The sequence below is a fragment of the Mustela lutreola genome, chromosome 14 (assembly GCF_030435805.1).
Source record: "Mustela lutreola isolate mMusLut2 chromosome 14, mMusLut2.pri, whole genome shotgun sequence".
NCBI classification, from domain to species: domain Eukaryota; kingdom Metazoa; phylum Chordata; class Mammalia; order Carnivora; family Mustelidae; genus Mustela; species Mustela lutreola.
Genome location: NC_081303.1, coordinates 52,420,888 through 52,441,264, shown reverse-complemented (window position 1 = coordinate 52,441,264; position 20,377 = coordinate 52,420,888). Strand labels below are relative to the sequence as shown.

At 33.1% G+C, this 20,377-nt stretch overlaps 1 protein-coding gene across 4 annotated transcripts in view; it reads right to left on the bottom strand.

Moving 5' to 3' along the window:
• Positions 1-20,377, bottom strand: part of KCNT2 (potassium sodium-activated channel subfamily T member 2) — a 351,736-nt gene that overhangs the window by 209,884 nt on the left and 121,475 nt on the right. For all 4 annotated transcript variants that reach the window (XM_059146350.1, XM_059146351.1, XM_059146352.1 and 1 more), the window contains exons 4-8: positions 19,192-19,240; positions 16,673-16,732; positions 9,567-9,641; positions 7,909-7,992; positions 5,310-5,404 (exon numbers count right to left, since the gene is read on the bottom strand). In XM_059146350.1, coding sequence (XP_059002333.1) covers positions 5,310-5,404; positions 7,909-7,992; positions 9,567-9,641; positions 16,673-16,732; positions 19,192-19,240 — 363 coding nt within the window. The remainder of the gene's footprint in view (positions 1-5,309; positions 5,405-7,908; positions 7,993-9,566; positions 9,642-16,672; positions 16,733-19,191; positions 19,241-20,377) is intronic.

The following is a 20,377-nucleotide window of genomic DNA, read 5'->3' as shown; positions in this document are numbered from 1 at the left end:
TGAGAAAATTAACATAATAATTTTACTTTTTTTTAGTTTATTATTTTTGTTAATGATTTCTGGAACATCATACAAATAATATTGCAGTAGGGAAGCATGTGGGCTCTGGCACCAACTTGCCCATGCCAAGACCTAAGCTCTGCTTTTTATTAGTTGTAGACCTATGCAAATGTAAGGTTTATCTCTTTGTTGGAACTCTCTGTGCTCCTGTTTCTCTCTCTCTCTCTCTTTTTTTTTTTTTTTAATTTTATTTATTTATTTGACAGAGAGAGAGATCACAAGTAGACAGAGAGGCAGGCAGAGGGGGAAGGGGAAGCAGGTTCCCCGCTGAGTAGAGAGCCCGATGCAGGGCTCGATCCCAGGACCCCGAGATCATGACCTGAGCTGAAGGCAGAGGCATAACCCACTGAGCCATTCAGGCACCCCTGTGCCTCTGTTTCTGATCTGTACCATGAGAATTGCTGTGGCACAACCACTTTGGCTTTCTCTCATCCCTTCACCCCACTTTCTAAATGAAAACATCCTTTGGCTAGGTATCTATGTCAAGGAAATTAAAAATGGTGTCTCTGCCTCTTCCTGGATAAGCCCTCAACTGCAATTCTGATACAACTCAGTATGAAAATGGGGTTCCCCAGAGAAAGATCTAAGGTGCTGCTATTGCATATATCATGGATTCTCATAAGCTATATATTTTTCCTTTCGCTTTATCCTTTTCTTTTCTTATTCCTGCAGTACATACTTAATAATAGGTAGATAGCATACTTTCTAAGTTCTTGTATGTCTGAAAATAACTATACATTACCCTCATAGCTCAATGATGGTTTAAATTCTAGTTGTCTAACATCTGCCTGCCCACTTATGGAAAATTTAGTTGGGACAAAGAGTTTTCTATATGTTCTAGTGTAATACAAATCTAGGCATTCTTTGTTTCCTGATTCTCAGACAAACACACTTTCTGTCATTCATTGGTAATAAACCAAAATAAATGTGACCAAACAAATCTGGTGACCAAAAACCACGATGGCGACAACACCATTAGATGATGGTTTAATACTTTCTCTAAAATTCAGTTCTTATTTTTTCACTGTCCACTTCCTGTCACAAGGCTGTTTGCCTTAAGAGTTAAATCAGTAAATAGAGTTCAAGAACTTCAGCACCGAGCAACAAAATAAGCATTAATCAAAGATGCACAAGAAGATTCCAAATACTTTTTGAATTAAGCGTGTTAATAATTTTAACTAGGTCATGTTTTTAAACAATAAATGGATTTCTTTTTTCCTGAAATGAGACTGAGAAGGTAAACTAAATTTCTTACATTGGACTAAAACACAAAATACCCATGAACACAATTCAGATCTTGATGTTACAGCTCTATAAAATAATGTGAAAATATCTAAACATACATATTCAAATAAAAAATTACAGTTTGAAACAAAGTAGGTGCAAAATAAGCCTACTAGTGTAAAATTAGAAACACCAAATGCATTACAAATTAGAGTACTTATTATTGGTTAGAATATGTTGATAATTAAGCTAAAGTCATGCGCTTGATTCTCGATGTACGAGTTTCCTCTGCTTTGTTACAGAGACACAGGCTGAATCACAATTCCCAGCTGTCTTGGAAGTGTGCATTATTGATCAAGAGGGGTACACAGCGGACGGGGAAAGATTAGTCCAAATTCCATTACAATGACAGGAAAAACAATTCTGAGCACATCCCCTACAGAGAGTGGGTCAGCAGCTTAATTTTATTTCAGTTTGGCATGTATCTCTTGTAGACAGATGCTTAATGATAGTTCTTTGTAATGTTAATCATGATGAAGAGAAGATACATTTTAAAACTATAGAGCAGCTTTCCAAAACAGGTAATTTTAACATTGTGAAATTCATGAACACATCCAGTTCATCAAATATTAGCTCCTGAATCTTTGGGGGCTTAAATTGTTTGCATTAAAAATTCTGATTTGGAAAAGCACTTACAGTCTTGCTCTATGACATAATGTAACTGTAATTAAGGCTAATCTCATCACAATGTAAAAAAAAAAAAAATATATATATATATATATATATATATATATACAGAGAGAGAGAGAGAGAGCGAGTATGTGTGTGTGTGAATTTGTATAGTATAAAATAGTAAAGGTACCCAGAGAAAGGGAGATGCTACCATTACTTTTAACTTAGTGGAGCTAGAGGAAACAAATATTAGGAATAAGTAGAAAGGACAGAAAACCTGAATACATTATAATGAAGGAAAATGTTTCCTCATATGTCCCAATAAATATATTTTTAGGCATCTCAGTTCAGCTTTATATTATTATTAATAAATTAGTATTCCTAGATCTTTTAGATCAAATTAGTTTTTGTGCAGTCACATAATTTAATCATCTTATATACGGAAGATACAGAATATATGGAATATTGAAGTGGAATTAAATGAAATTTTTGGAGTGTTCATACCAAATGCCACATCCTTTGATGGACATTGTATAAGCATATCTAATTTAGTCTTCATTAAAGAAAAGTATGGCAAAAGTCTTATAGGATAATTAATATTATCCTCAAAATAATGTGGCAAATAAAGCTGGATAATTTCAGTAAGTTGCCCATGGGCTCCAAACTGGCATAGCCCTGAGTTTTAAACAAATGATATACTTATGGGCTTTTATGACTTATCAGTGCAAAAGATTGCTTATTGTTCCACAGTATCTGGTTTCGCTCTTCCATGATAGTACAACATTCAGCTGGGTAAATTCTTTCCCAGCTAGACCAGATTTCTGTAGACTCCCTATCGGCTATGTGTGGATATATGAGCAAATACAGGGCTATATTATGCATGTAATTTCTGGGTTGTGCTTTATCTTCTTCCTTCCTACAGGCTGGAGTCAGGATGTAATGGCAAGAGTAGACTAGCCATCTCGAGCCACGTTACAGAAACCATGTTTTGGGAATGGCAGAAAACAAATTCTAAGGAAATTTAGTATCCATTAATATGAAGCTGATGTGACCTTCTTGGACAGACTACTTACACATATTGCTGAACCTTTGTGTATATTTATATTTTACAGTGTCTGTGTGGAATAACTCTTTGTTAAAACAGCCTGTGAATTATAACTAATATAACATTGTTTATATTTTTCTCATCAGTAACTACAGTTTTGATGGTGAATTCGAAAAAAGATTTTTTCTACCCTCATATGATAGTCATGACTTATGAAGACATTTCGCTTGGAATGCTAGAGAAGAATACACAAAGACATCAAACTTCAGCTTCTCCGTTTTAGGTATTATAATTTAAAAACATGTTTATGTAAATGTACTAACAGAAAATGTATTGATGTACACGTGAATAAAAGCAATAACACTGCACATTTATAATGTATGTTATGAAAGCCAGTAACACGCAAGAACAACAACAAAAGCAACTCCAACAGCAGATAAAATAAAAAGAAAACACAAATAATTTAAATGATAAATAAACTGTATAATGGCCATTTCATATACATCACAAAAACCCATTATCTAGTACTGCTGCATCCCTAGGCATCTAGCACTGCTGCATCCCTAGGCATGAGAAAGTAGCAAGATTTGTCTATTTGCTTCTTTAGAAAATAAAAACTACGCAAGAAATAGACAAAGAGGCAAAAAGTAAGAGCAGAGAGTCCACCACTATGATGAGGATGACTTCAAAACAAAAGTGCTGAGCAAAGTGTTTTCAGATAAAAATAATTTGTCCTTATTTCAGCATTAATATTTATTTTTTTTAATAAAGGGATTTTATTTATTTATTTGAGAGAGAGAGCTTGAGCAGGGAGAGGGGCAAAGGGAGAAGCAGACTCCCTGCGGAGCCAGGAGCCCAGTGAGGGACCCCATCCCAGGACCCCAGGATCATGTTCTGAGTCAAAGACAGACACCCAACTGAGGGAGCCACCCAGGCGCCCCTCAGCATTAATATTTCAATTACCTCTTCACTAAATTTAACATACTCTAATAATATTTTAATTAATATTTCAATTACCTCTTTACTAAATTTAACATACTCTAATAATATTTTAAAAATCATTCAGTTCACTTTTTGTAATTTTCCAGCATTTGAAATATTAGCATGTGCACAGGTATTCAAAGAATTTTAATTTGGAGTATTTTTCCATAAATAAAATGAAAAAAACCTCCTAAACTATTAATATAATGTTATTATCTTAAAATTAAGAATTTTTAGTGACTTTAGAAGGGAAATCATTCCTTTTAATATTTCATATTTATGCAGCTAGGTGTTTACTAGGTGAACGATAAAAACAATTTGTAAGCAGTAAAAAAGATTAAAATGATAAGATGGCTTTGTGTCAATTTTAGAGAGATATTTTATACTTAAGGACATTTAATGTCTTAAACTGTATTTATTTTTCAAGATGCAAAGTATGAAATAAAACCTATTTTAAATCCAGTTAATAGAGAATTAACTACAAAGTACTGATACAAAGTAGTTGCTATACCTACATATCTCTACCTTGTTTATATATATCTATAGCTCTATTTATATCTAATTCAATTGTACTAGCACATGAGGGCATTCTTCTTATTTTGTACTTTCTAATTAACTTTTTCTCTTTCTCGATAGGTCAAATCCAGGACAGAACACAATTACATATAATATCTAGGACTCCTGCAAAACAGATATATTATTCTACCTCATTTTTTTGTTTCACATTTTTTCTCCTCTTAAGGATCTATATGAATCCATATGTGTAACACAACATTTCCCACTGGATTACTTTATAATCATCAAAGTGAGACTTCCCAGAAGAAGAAATAGCTGTTTTCTATAATAAGGCAAAGTAGCAGGTCCTGCATTGCTTTGTCAGGAGATCTGCCCTTGCTTTCTGCCTGACTGCACACTAAAACATCATGGAGGGAAGGCACAGGGAGAGACAGTGACGGGCAATGACAGTTTTCTCAACAGTGTTTCTGCTTTGAAGATTGTAGAAAGATGAGGGCATCTCCATGTCAGCAGTTTGAAAGAAAATTTTTTGTTTGACAACTGTGGCATGCAGTACAAATTCTTGTAATTTGATTGTTTACAACATTTGGGAAAATGTCAAAGTTGCAGTAAATATCAATACCAAATGATAGATGCACCTTCTTGTTTTTTTTTGTAAGACTGAAGGAGAGATTTTACTTTTATTTCTATAGGTGACTCTTTATATTTATAGTGAATATTTCTCTATTTATTTTAGCCAATTGAGTTAAAATGATGTATATTTAAAAACTATAATTAAATGAGACAATAAAAATGGTATGTACAGTCTTACCAGGTGAAGATAAGGCATAGTAATGTAGATATTAAAATCAAAACTTGATTAAACATTGCAGACTGTGTACGCTGAATGGCTCTGTGCAGATCATTCTAAAATAAAACCAAAGAAGCCTATTTTAATTTTGAAAATACTACATATCCATGAGTTTCACTACATTTGTTATTGTATATTATACCTCATCATATTATATATATCTTGTGCACATTCAATGGATATACTTTAAATGGATATAGCTTCATATTTCCATTTTTGCCTAGGTCTAAATATACTTTACCTTAGCATTCATATTACAAAGATAATACTATGGGGGACCACCAAAGCCCCAAATTTCAGTTTACTCTCCCCTTATCAAGATCTGCAGAGATATTGTACTGACTCCTAAAAAGCCTACCATAGTGAGCAATGTCTCTAATGAAAAATTCTAATTTTAATAGTAATAGCTAAGTCAAGCTACAATCACATCTCATTCTCTGAATCAGGAAAAACGACATGAAATATGCCAGGCAATCTATCATGAAAAAGAAAATGCAAAACAGTCAATGAATAAAATTTTTAAATTTAAATTCATTAATATAAATGAATTAAAGATATACTTTTTATGTTTCCAATTGAAAAACATTAAAAAATAATAATACTCAGTGTTGTTTAAAATATAAAACATGAGCACTGAGAAATGATTGATATTGCCCATGTAATTTGTTATAAAATTTCTTGAAGGTGATTCAGTAACACAGGTCACAGCCATGCTCTTTTTATTTCAAGCATTCATTAATTAATTTAATCAGTATTTACTCAATAACCTAATTTCTAAAAGCTGACCACATGAAAAGCATCAAAGATAAAAATTAATATTTATGTTCACCTTATTACAAAATTGTAATACTTATATGAAATAATAAATGCTCATTACTACTAAAATAACTAAAACATGCAATACAAAATGGTTAAATAAAATGATCAAAACTATATAACAGATTTATATGCAGCTATGAAAAATGATTTGAAGACATATGAAATTCAGTACTACAAAAACAAAAAACAAAATTCAAAATTCAAATTATAAAACTGAACATACACTGTAATTTCATTATGATATGTGTGTATTTTTTATAGGAAATATTAGAAGAATATAAATTATTATTATAGTCTTTGGTAGATTCAGAGGTTTTTTTCATACTTTGTAGGTTTCTGCTCATATCAAATATTTTATAATGAAATTTTAACTATCTTAAAGTCAGTGTTGAATGCAATGAATCACTTCACCAATATAAAATCTCAATAAGCCTCTATTTTATCTTCCTCTACCGCATACTTCATCAGAACTGTTAAGAAAACAAAAAACTGAGTTGATTAGAAGTTAACCTCTCATCTCATCCCTTACTTTCTTTTTAACAGACGTGTTAATGAGCAGAAAAATAAATAAAAATATCTCCAATCAGTGAAAAGAGAAGCAAAATACAGAAACACAATGGAAAATGAATCCTAAATCAATATTGCAAAATACTACTTTCACTCTCGGTGACTGACTAATGACTCCCTTGGTTAGGCAAATTTTTTCCACTGACTAAGAACACAAATTAGTATAAAGAGGTTTATTTTTTCCCCCGTGTATTTTTTTCTTTAGCAGTTTAGGCAATCTTTATTTAGTGAAATAGTATTTTTGGGGAATAGTCAAGACAGCCCAACATTTCTTCAAACCATTCCACAGGTCATACTCCCCTATCATTTGGACATGTATCTTCATGAGATTCCAGTAGTTATTTAACATAAATGTTTAGAAACATTCATTTGATTGTGAATACTCAAATACTACATAAATATTCCTTTGGCTAAAATTTTTGTGTTCCATTTCTGTTCAAAACATTTAAAAGGAAAAAAAGTTTGCTTCCAAATGAATTTAATTTCAATGTAGTAAAACTAAGTATTGAGTCCTTACTATTTTTATGCCAGATACAATAATTTATACACACACCCCCCCCACACACACACCTATGTGCTTATACATATACGTAGTTTAATTTAATTCTTATAGCAAAGTCTATAAGGTAACTACTTTTGTTCTCTTCTTAAGACAAATAACCAAAGTTATTGGTAGCTCTAGACTGGTGATATTTAGAAAATCGGAACTGTTTTTGTTCACCAGGTCACAGGGACTTACAAAGGTGGTGACTTGGCAATATGGGCCAAGTTAAGATAGCCCCAAGTTAAGTTTTTACTCTGAATTAGAATACAAGCAGACTGAAGGTCTTCAGTATTAATATAACATACCTCTTTATTTGATAGTATTTTACCAAAACTCTTTCATTTTTACAAATATTTAAGTAAAATTATTTACTGGGATGCTAAATTTATTTTTTTAATTATTAATTTAAAATAAATTTATTTCTTTTAAAAATGAACAATTTAGAAATTTAATTATACCTATATAAATCACGAAGTATGAGTTTATATTTCATAGGAGAAAGAAAAATGGAGAAGTACAAGACTGAGACCTCAAATCATCTTCTCTTTCTGTTTAATATAAGCAGTGAAAGTATGTAAGAAATAATGGAAGGGTGAAAATATTGTATTTACACTTCATTTTCATACTTACAATCATATTTTCCAAGGCATGTTTGGCAAGCCAACAGTTTAGAAAGACAGGGACAAATAGATTCCTTAAGGAAGGCCAGAAGATCTAAAAAACAAACCAAAACTAAACTTTTATCTCAAAGCAAAAATCATCCAGCAGATTAAAATGTAGAACAACAACAAAAAAAGTTAATAAAGACTAAAATTTTTAATGCATGTGATAAATTCGTTAAACTCATTAATAAAATGCAAGGAGAAGATCCAATCTTTTCCTTCATTGGCCTAAGTATTACTTAGGGAAAAATTCTTTGGGAAATTATTGTAGAAGCAGAAAGGAAAAAAATTGAGCTCTGCTGAATGTCAGCTATAACTATGGTAATTCTATCATTAATCTTTCATTTTGACAGTTTATAACAGACATCACCTCTTTCTTCCCTACAACTGGAGGGGGAAAGTAGGAATAAGGAGACAGAGAAGGCTTTCCCTTTTGATAACATTACCACTTACTCTCTTCAGATTTAAACATTTTAAGTAACATTGGGAACCATATTCAATTGGACTATATTTACTTAGCCTGTCATTTAATCTAGCTCCAGTTGTTCCTCTAGGTGAATCACTCAAATTAAAATAATTGTCAGAAATAAGCCACTTAGAATAACCATAGTTATTCTAAGTATTTGCTTATTAAATAGTATTTGCTTATTTTCATAATTTTCCAAATGAAGTTCAAAGGAAGTGTAAGAAAGCATATCCCCAACAGACATTATCATAACTCTATGAAATACAGATTAAGACCTAATTTTGCAATGGTAAAGTGCTTGTTACATATTTATGGGGCTGCAATTGAGCAGGATCATCGTAGAATTGGTATTCCACAGAACTTTGATAAAGAAGCAAATTACTAATTATCTGGCTGTTGGCAACTTTCTTATTAATGGGAGAATTGGACTTAGTAAATATTGTGTTTAAGCTAGAAATAAATATATGCTCAGTATGAGAAACTTTTATCAATACTTCGTTCTATTTTTTTTTTTTATTTGGGTATAGGTGACGTACAATGTTATATGAGTTTCAGATGTACAACTTAGTGATTTCACAAGTTTATACATCCTGCCATGTTCACCACAAGGGTAGCTACCATCTGTGCTATGATATCAATATCACTGATTATATTCCTTAAGCTATGCCTTTTATTGCCATGGTGTTCATTTCATACCTGGGCCTGTATCCCCACTCCCTTGCACCAAATTGGGTGCAATTTGCCCAACCCCCTACTCCCTTCCCTCTGGCAACCATCAGTTTTCTGTATTTACATGTCTGATTTTGTTTTTTGTCAGTTTATAACTTTTTTAAAAAAATTCTGCAATATAGACAAGAAATGGAGTGATTAATTTCTAGTCTATCTAGATAATATTAACACCTATTCACATGGCACATCCAGAGCATATGTCTGAAAAAGTATTTTATTTTGTTATTGCACTAAAGCTCATTTGTATTTGTTTTCATTTAATTTCATAATCCAGTTAGCCAACCGATTTTACTATTTATTTTTAATACCATGATCCTAACCAAAGCCTAAAATCATTTATTGGAGCTAATGTATTATTTATTAGTATTTAGATTTAAAGACTTAAGTCTAATGACAAAATTATTTATTTTAAAGATGCTTTTAGGACTTACTGAGATAATGAAGGGAACCGCATTAATTATTTCCAAGATGAAAGGTATTCGTAAAATCTGTTCCCAGATGTTTCCCTTCCAAGAAAGAATAAATAAAAATGAAAGTCAATTATACTGAATCCCATTAAAGGGGGAAAAAGACAGCACTCAGAATTTCTCCAGCAAGGATGCTTACATTAACAGAATATCAAATCATTACATAAAAATGTAGCAATGACTTTTAAAGAGTATTTTTCTCAATATAATTGTACTCTCTCAATTTTTTCATAAGTTTAAGAAGTAGAACAAACATTTATAGTAAGTCTGGAATATTGCACACAACACATTCTGATCATATAATATTTCATGGAAGAAAACTTACTAGTAGAAATACCCATATTAAAGAAGCTACAGAATCAGTAAAATGATTCAATCTTAATTTTTTTACTACATGAGTTATATTCACAAACTATAAAGTATGTTAAATAGCTTGTAAATATATATACTTGTTAACGTTCCTTGGTATTAACATTGTGTCTATGTTAAAACTTAAAGGAAGGGCTTTTTCAATTATTTAGATTCTAATCTTCCAACCCACATAGTACAACAGTATTCATTAAAACTGGTGACGTAATTTGTGGATCCTAATGCAAAATGAAAATTCAGGGCTTCTTATTAACAAATTATGAACAATTTCCAGAAGGTGAGAGGAGAATATTAAAATAAGCACAGGCCCTGGAGGGGAGGTGGGTAGGAGGGATGGGGTGGCTGGGTGATGGACATTGAAGAGGGTACGTGCTATGGTGAGTTTTATGAATTGTGTAAGGCTGATGAATCACAGACCTGTACTTCTGAAATACATGTTAATAAAAAAAAAATAAGCAGAGGCCTTTCTAAATGTATAGCTCTGGGCAAATGTATACTACACAGTCATGAAGTTGTCTCTGATATAAACAGGTTAATCACTGACACTTTCTTAAATGGTGTCCAATGGTGGAGGGGGGAGAAAAAGAAAGAAAGAAAAAACTCAGAACTCCCTATACAGCAGTTTATTCTTCTTTGAAGAGATCTCCATATTAGAAAAGCAATTTGAAATCTGGGTTCCTGTATTTTCCAGTCATCTTATAATACTGGCTTCAAAGTTAGGAACTTTTCTTAATTTTCCTTGAGGTCCCAAAGGCTTCAAATATTACAGTAATAGAAGATACTACCACATCACAAAGCAAGGTTCCAGACTGGCTAATAACCATGAACTCAAATATTAGGTAATACGTTTTGCTGATCATTCTTCACCATCTCCAGGCTTTCCAGAAAGTGGTAAGGGGAGCAGGTGGAAGAAATGGAAGCAACGAGAAACCCTCTGTACTGACATATTCGTGATGTTTTGGTGCTTCCTCAAGAGAACCACTTTGGGAGCTCGGCGCACACATAGAGACTGTATTTGGCTCATGCCCAAGACATCTAAACATGAAAAGACAACAGTGCCATGAGAAAAGAGGGCTGAAACGAGAGCAAGCCGCAATGACGCCAATTCTAAGACAAAGGTACTTGTTTTCTGGGAACCAAACGAGACTCTATAGAATAAAATCTATGGCCATTTTAAAGGAGTTTACACTTGGCATGGCGGTGCACCTGAAGGCAAAACAAGACTTCAAGGGGCACCTGGGTGGCTCAGTGGGTTAAAGCCTCTGCCTTCGGCTCAGGTCATGATCCCAGGGACCTGGGATGAGCCCCACATCGGGCTCTCTGCTCTGCGGGGAGCCTGCTTCCTCCTCTCTCTCTCTCTCCCTGCCTGCCTCTCTGCCTACTTGTGATCTCTGTCTGTCAAATAAATAAATGAAATCTTAAAAAAAAAAAAAAAAAAAAAAAAAACAAGACTTCAATAACTGGTGGACCTCAGAGGTCCACGGCTTAGATCACAGTCTTAGTGGCCAGCGAGAGGCACTGAAGCATCCAAGGAGCACCAGTCAAAGGTCTGCAGAAGACCACAGCAGCCCTACTTGTGTCTGTCATGCAGAGCAACCCAACACAAAACTCTCTACTTGTGCCAGTCCAGCACCTTCATTCCAGACGCTGACTTGACCTCATTCCTTGTGCCTCCTCAGCCCCAGAGGGACCAGGATCAGCAACATTAAATAAGAAAGGAAGTGGGAATGACTGATAACCTCACAAGAATTCCCCGTCCCACACAGGTCTGAGCCAAGGTTAAGCTGAAGTCTTGAAGTGAATGAAAATTTTAAATGTTTATATATATTGAGCATAATTTCTAAAATACTAAACTGAAATTTGCCTTGTGATTGGAGACTACAAATATTCTGGGACCTTGACAACATGTCATCTGATCAGCATGGATCAGGAGGATGTGTGGATTTGGAAAAGTGTCTGAGGACTAAAGACCTTTCCTACTTGTGCTAAGTCAAGTTGGTTCAATAAAGCAGTTATGACTGACTTTGGGTGTGCATGTTAAATTACCATTTCATTCACCAGTTTTTTGTTGTTGTTGCTTTGTTTTGTTTTGTTTTGTTTTACTGAATGCTTAACATTTGGCTTATTCCATTCCTGGTGTGCTTTTACTGGTGATTGTACCTCTCTCTTTGGTGTCAATGACTGTTGCTAGGGAAAAGACTGATGTGACCAGCAAGAGAAGGAAGGCTGTGGAAACAGTTACCACTGGAGATATGTCAGGATATCTCTATTAATACACAGCAAGATTAATATTAATTTTCTTAGCTATGAGATACTGTTTGGACAACTTTAGTTCATAGTAAACAAAAATGTTATATATCTCTGATGACTTTCTTCATTTCCTTTTGTAATACATCAATTTTATTTCATGGATTTTTTTCTCAAACAATTAAGAGTCTCATAGGTGTTATCTGACTTAATCTGGTTGATTTCTGATTTATCTTCTATAATAAAGCCAAAAGATTCTTTCTAAAATGCCACTACCAACTTAATAATATCCAAACTATTCCTTGGATTATATGAAGGTTCATAATCTGGACTCTGTTACTGGTCTGTTTGTATCTATTATACTTCTATTTCCATCTTGAATCCAGCCACAGATTCATCCATACTGAATTTTATACAGTTCTCTGAATAAGTTAGACTATTTCTACTTTTATAACTCTGCTCACACTTCTCCTACTGCTTGGAATGTCCCACTCCCTATGCCTTTACCACTAATCTCCTGGATAAGTGTTAATAACATGTTACAGAACTGCTTGTTTCCTTGCCTGTTAGGGCTTGAGAAGTATGTTAATGCACCGACTGAATGGTTCCGTCGGTTAGCATCTGCCTTTGGCTCAGGTCATGATCCCAGGGTTCTGGGATCCAGCCCCATGCCAGACTCCCTGCTCAGCCAAGAGACTGTTTTCTCTCTTTGCTGCTCCCCCTGCTTCTGTTCTCTTGCTTTCTCTGTCAAATAAATAAATAAAATCTTAAAAAAAGAGAGATAGAGAAGAAAAATAATTTCTTAGGTAGCTTTATCTGTTCTAAGTGTGTAGAATACGTTTCTCTTATGGAATTCAATAAAGTATAAATAAACGTTAATCCAACCATTTTACAACATTTGGTATGGACCTAAATTTCCTTAATGAATAAAAATGCAGGAAAATAGATACTTTTCTAAAATGTATCAGGCTTTATTTTTATCATGAATAAAAATGGAAGTTGTAACTATTATCTCTGTACCTCTAAAACGCCCTCAAAAAACTATAAGATGTATGGTAATATTGTTGTTAGACCAAGATATACCCAGGAACTTTTTTAAAACACTTTCTTCTTCAATATTAAAAATACCTGTATGGGCGCCTGTGTGGCTCAGTCAGTTAAGTGACTGCCTTCATCTCAGGTCATGTTCCCGGAGTCTCCGGATCAAGTCCTGCTTTGGGCTACCAGCTCCACAGGGAGTCTGCTTCTCCCTCTGACTTTCTACCCTCTCAAGGTTTCTCTTATTGCTCTCTCGCTCTCTCTCTCTCAAATAAATAAATAAAATCTTAAAAAAAAAAAAAAACCTGTATGTAAAGACAAAACTAAAAAGGCTGATAACTTATCTTCTTTTAGTGAATTTAAAATAGTGTAGTAACCCCAAGATAGTCTTATTTTGTATCTCTAAATATAAACTGAAAAATAATTAGATTCACCATCTCCATGGCACCAGAAGCAGAATCACCAGTATTGGTGCATCTGGGTGGCTCAATCCATTAAGCAACCAACTCTTGATTTCCGCTGGCTTGGGTCATGACCCTAAGGTCATGGTGCTCCATGGGGAGTCTGTTTGTGCCTCTCCTTTCCCCTCTGCCCCTAGTCCCATTCTCACTCACACCCTTGCACTCTCTCTCTCTCTCTTTAAAAATAAATAAAATCTTAGTGGGGAAAAAAGAAGAAGAAGAAGAAGAAGAAGAAGAAGAAGAATCACCAGTATCTATGGGTGTCTAGGAGTCCTAATCAAATCCTTTGTTCTTTGCCAGAATGGAGCCCATCATGTGTTAAAATTTCAAAACTGTTGCTTTTTATAAAGTGATTATAGAAAAAAGAACTGTAGATTTAACAGAAGCCTTCTAGGTATGTTGGATTTTTGTTTGCAGAATTTTGGAAATTATGCTGGGGTTTGTTTTCATTTCCTTTTGATTTAATGAATGTGTGTGTATAAATAGAGTTCTATTTTGAAAGCAGTTGATAAAGACATAGAGGATATTTATGGTAACAGAAGAATAAGAACTTTACTGCTGGGCGATCCCGTGGTTGTTCTGCCAAGTAGCTATAAACATGAATGGAATGATGATTTAAGTACAGACCTGCACTTCTGTAGGATGGAGGATTCAATAAGTTGATGTCAGGGATTTTTAAATCATTATCTGCTAACCTCTACCTGCACTTGACAGAGTTTTTGCTCATTTAAAATGATTTTTATTCATTGTTTTTGTTTTTCGAAACCTGCAGTCTCCACGATTGTTTAAACTGTTCTGTTAAGGATTAAGTCATCATGCTTATTGTAGAATGCTTAATTTCAAGAATTATAAAGTGCTTACAGATTACTGTATTAAATTTGCTTTTAAATATTATATATATGTATATAATATATACAATATGAACATTATCTGTATATACATGTAAACAAATATAAAAATAAATATTGATTTGCTATTAACGTTGGTAGTTTAGAACCTAACGTATCCAAGAACAATATTAGAATGTATATAGTTGCTAATGCACTATCCATTTCTGCGTACCTCTCTATAATTTTTCTCAAAATCTAATTTGAAGAAAAAATCTAATTTCAGAGGAGGAACTCATTGAGTTTCTGCTATCCAAATTTGCCTTAATTATAAGCCATAAATAGCTACGAATTACTTAATTTATTCATTCTTACTTTGTGTAAAACTTGCTTCATCCACCTTTTTTTTTTTTTTTTTTAGTCCTTTCTACCTAGTTTCTCTAAAGGATGCAGATATTTTCCATCATTGGGCAATCCTCTGCCTCATTTGACCACTTCTATGGTAGTGACCCTATCCCAGTCAATCAACATTCTTCATTTAGCACTTCTACTCCTAATTGTATGCCATTGAAATTGGTTTCTTACAAGTGAATAACAAATGATTTCCAAAGTCTTTCTACCTTTCTTTTTATGTCTCTGTGTTCCCTGATTACTCTGTCCTTCTTCCAACAACCATAGTGAAGCACCTCCATCAAAGGAACCTTAGGTTCTCCTTTGGTTATTGTCCCATACTTAAGACACTTAAATGCTTCCTTCACCATCTCTGTGAAAATAACCTCCCCATCTTAAATCTCTCTTCCCTGCATGTTCCAGATTCTCATTTTTAGTTGTCCACATGTCATGTCTACCTATCTATCCATAAGCTCCTCAAATTCACTATTTCCAAAACTGTTTCCATTATTATATCTATCTTGACTCCAATCTGATTTTTCCTTGGTGTAATTTTTCTAAGTTTTATTGCCATGTTCCTAATCATTTGAATTTAGAAAATGTTAAAGTGATATTTGATCGTGCCTTTTCCTCAACTTTCTCAACCAATTAGTTGATGATTTCTTTAGTTTCTACCTTTATATTTCATCTTGCATCAACTCTGTCTATTCTATTGACCCAGCCAAAAACTCATTCCCAGTTTTCCTTCCTATAATTGTGTCTTAATTTAGCACATGGCTCTCTCTGTGATGTCTCTCTGACCTGTGCTGCACAGATGTTCTGAACTAATACTCTTAAAACTTAATTACAATTATAGACCTCTCATGTTCAACATTCTCCATCAAATTCCCATTATATGTTGCTATACAAAGCTCTCAAAATATTGTGCCAAATTTTCCCAACCAATATTTTCCCAAATGCCCCCCCAAATTCTGCCTAAACTTCTATATTATTCTTCCAATTTTATATGCACATTACTTCTTTTATGCCTTTGCTAATTCTATAAATCTCTAGTGTCTTGTCTTTTCATCTTTCCTTATTGAAATCACTGACTCAAGGACTCTGCTCTGCTTAACTCAGTCAAGTATTTTCTTTCCATCATATGATCAGACATCTCTCTACCCCCATGGGACTGATTTGTTCCTCACTGGAAGTTCCTACTATTCTGTTTTGTATTATTATTATTTGCATTTTGTATCTGCATAATTTTCTCCTGCTTATCGCCCTTTCTAGATGGAAACTCACTGAGAAAAGAACAATGCACAGTATGGAGCTCCTCATCAAATATGGACTCAATAAATATTTGTTAAATTGTGTTAGCCAGACAAAGCCTCACCAAAAATTAAATAATTCATTAAAATAATGCCTAGAAGACATGTTTTTGTTCCCTCAATGTTTTTTCTACAGATCAGGAAAAGAGGTTAAGAACAATTAAAAGCAAGACCATTCCATTTGCTTGCCTCACATAAGCATTATATAATAGGTAATTTAAGCACAGGAATTAGGGAAATATTTTAAGCCACCAAGGAAAATATTATTATACTACAGATTTTTATCACATACCACAGAGGCCCAAAATAATTAAAGAGGTTTAAGAAGAACTTGGTTTACCCCAAGGTATAAATTATAAATAGAGTAATACTGGGTTATGCTAGTACTGTGTTCTATCAGCCAAAAACTTCCAATTAAAATAACTTACCTTATAACTGAGATAACCAAGTAGTATTGTTTCAAACAGACTTATCAATGCCACTGAAACCTGAAAAAAAAAAATGTACCTTAATCAGAAGATGCAATAAAATTTTAAAAATATATTCATGATTATAATACTATTAACTTTATAAATATGGACATATATGTGTGTATGTATGTATATATCTGTATAATATACAGATATAAACATAAGGAGGTATTATGTGGCACTCTAACTTCTATATACAGGTGGCAGGTTGCAAGCCATTCCCAACACTACAGGTTAGTTTTATATTTCTAATACTCCTTAATAAATACTTTTATTATCTCAAATGTAAATGTGGAATTAGAATAGTCAGACTGGCTGGAGTTTACATGGTATGTAGAAAATAGGTTGTTTTGTGTGGGTTCCTAATATGCATAATCACACACAACTGCACCACCACAAACACTACCCTCTCCCAGCAACACCTCCACCACCTCTACAACATCAATGACGGCAGTTCCTTTCAGAAAATAAAAGAATGTAAGCTTCAACTTGAGAGATACATTCTCTCCTGTCACCCACCTCAAACAAAATGAAACAGCAACATCATTGAATACCAAACAAAATAGTCCACATCAACAGTTCAAGATACGACCAGATTTTATTTGAATGGACGTCATAACCAATTCCTCTTTCACAGACCAATTCCTCTTTCACAACTGGAAGAGCATGGCCTGGACAAGCTTCCACCTTTCTCTACATTCTCTATTAAATATACAATTTCTGCTGCTGAACTACCAAAAGGTTGTAACTGCAACAGAAAAGGTAACTAGAAAAAATATCCAAATTATTTTGTAGTAAGTACTTTCAGCACTTTGGAGTAGCTGAATAGAAGCAAAATAAGCAAGCATAAACAAGAAATGACTCCAATAACAAATATATTGGTTTAAAGACTTTGAGGTTTAAGACTATCTGCATAAGAACGACAGATACCCTGGAGTTTTACATTTTAACTCCTATTGGAATGAAAATTTTGATTAAAGTGAATATTAAAACAGAAGTACAATAAAAAAGTATATGAATGCATGGCAATACAAGTAAAATATATTCAGAAGTCCATATGGAAGCCAAGCATTGTTCTGATATAAAATGCACACCTCTTAAATGTTCTCCACAAGTCCTTTAAATCATAATCATCCATGCTTTTTTTCTATAAGTAGTGTTAAATGGTCTCTAGAACATTTGTAGCATGGACTACTCAAAATCCTATTTGAAAATATTATTATTATTATTGTAAAATATCATTATCAGATAAAAGCGATTTGAAAATGTATTTCAAGGCCATATATGACTATTCTTAAAAATATTAACTTACTTTAAAAGTGTATCTCACTGAAGAATAATATAGGAATCAAGCTAGAGATTAAAAGACTACATTTTTAGAGAACACTTAAATATTTGAAAAGGTATTTGTACTTAATGACTGCAATGAAAATCAGTACAAAAAAAAATTAAATGCAACTTTACTTCAAAAAAAAGTATGAAATATCCAAACAGTAAAAACTTGATTTCATAGTTATAAACACAATGCATAAATAGTTAAAATAATCCATTATAACATTTAAAATGTACAGACTTCACAATCCTAATGACTAAAAACCAAACCAAACACTTGATTTTAAAGTATTTTAAAGGCTGTTTATACACAGTCAGTTTTAGAGTCTTTCCATTACTTCCAAGATTCAACTGTCTTCCAATCTGTGATTTTTGACCTTTTTATCTTAGTGACTGTACTCTTTAAAGAACTTTTACTTTTGAAAAATAACAAAGTAAAAAGTATCTGTTGGAGAGAGACAAGAGTACACGTAAAGGAGAGAGATGGGAACGTGTAAAAAGTTTGTTGGGTATAAAATTCAACAGAAAAAAGGAACAAAGAAGAGGTATAGAGGACTCTAGGGAACACCCTAACAATATAATTCAGACATGTTCCCTCTCATTTCTTAATCTTTCTTCAGGACTCCTTTTATCCCAGAACATATTTTTCCTTTTATTTACACAATTATCTGTTTAGGGACCAAGCTCTTGCTATTGGTTATATGAGCCATTCATTCACTTGTTTATGCATTTGATAATTATTTACTGAGATTCTAACAAGTTCCAGACACTATAGATACACTAAAAGAGCAAACACGGTTACGGGCTTTTGATGAATTTTTCAAGGATTGTATAAAATGAATACCTAGAGTCATTTTGAGAACTTGTGGTGCCTTAATACATTGATTTACTCTGTTTTTCTCCAAACCCTGAAAAACTTTCTGAAGTCTAATTCTGACCAGAAGGAAATTCTCAAAAGGTAGAATGCAGGGCTCAGGCAAACACAAGGATAGGGAAAAAAAACATCTGTCCAAGACATGCATCAAGATTAATTAAGCAATAAAACAAATTCAGTTTTAATATCAATAGTTTTCTCTCCAACAGTATTTCTCTATGAAATATGAACAAAGCCAGAAGTAGAAGGATAGAACAAAATTGTACATAACCTGTAAGCCCCATAAAGGTAGACTTCTGTTCACCCAAAAGATATGAGACCTATAAAAAATGATAAGATATTAGTTTTTAAAAACATGAAAAATGCATTCATCTTAAAATTTTAATTGAAGTTGGAAATATTTAAATACTACTGCATTAAAAGGCAATAAAATCTCAAAATTGAAATTAGAAAAGCTTTATATTGTTTCTATTTTCTTTTTGATAATATTCACTTCTATTCGAGGAATAGAAAATGGTTTATTTCTAAACCCTTTGTAATTTTGTTTTTATTCTCATGTTAATAAAGGAAAAAAACATAATGGACCCTTATCTAAGGAATGATTATGGCAAGGTAGAAAAACTTCAAATCCTTTACTAGTCAATGCTCGATTGAAAAGTCACTTAAGAGTCTTCCACAAACTCAAATGATTTTGTTATTTTTAACACTGTTAATATTTAGGGAATACAAAGTCAACAGCATAAATAATCAGAATAAAGTGAGTAACTCATAGAGCACATTAATATTTCAGATCTGGGTTTGTATAAAACAGTATGCCACCAAGAATATCCGTAACTAAGGTTAGCATAACCCATTATGTGGGACAGAGTGACTGTTCTTAAATATCTGCTAAAAATCATATCATCTCTGCTGTTAAAAACTGTTTATACTCTGTGAAAAAACACCATATACTTCTAATACAGCTAGTTATATATATTTTTAAGCATGTTCCATGCCCAATGTACAGTTGAACTTACTACCCCAAGATCAAGTCAATGCTCTCCTGACTGAGCCAGCCAGTTGCCCCCACTAGTTAAATTTTTAACTTCTACACCACTATTGCCTACATTATTTTGTGTACAGCTGATTAATGAAAGGTCATACGCAGCAATATAATCTATTCATTAGATGATGAGAATAGTTATATTAAGCTGCCAAAAAAATGCAAATAAAAATATTACAAAACAGACAAAGCCTAGTCACTTTTTAAAGCTATTAAGTTATTAGAGGAGTCCCATAAAGTATCAAGTGTATTTTTAAATATTTAAGTTATTTCTTTTTGGTAATATGTAAAATAATAACAAAGAGCAATAAACTTTCTAAAATTCTAGTTTTAAAAAGAATTGCAAACTTTAAAATAATATTCAAAGAAACTACCTATGGCCTTAAACTGAAGTACTGTGTAACTCCAGAATGTC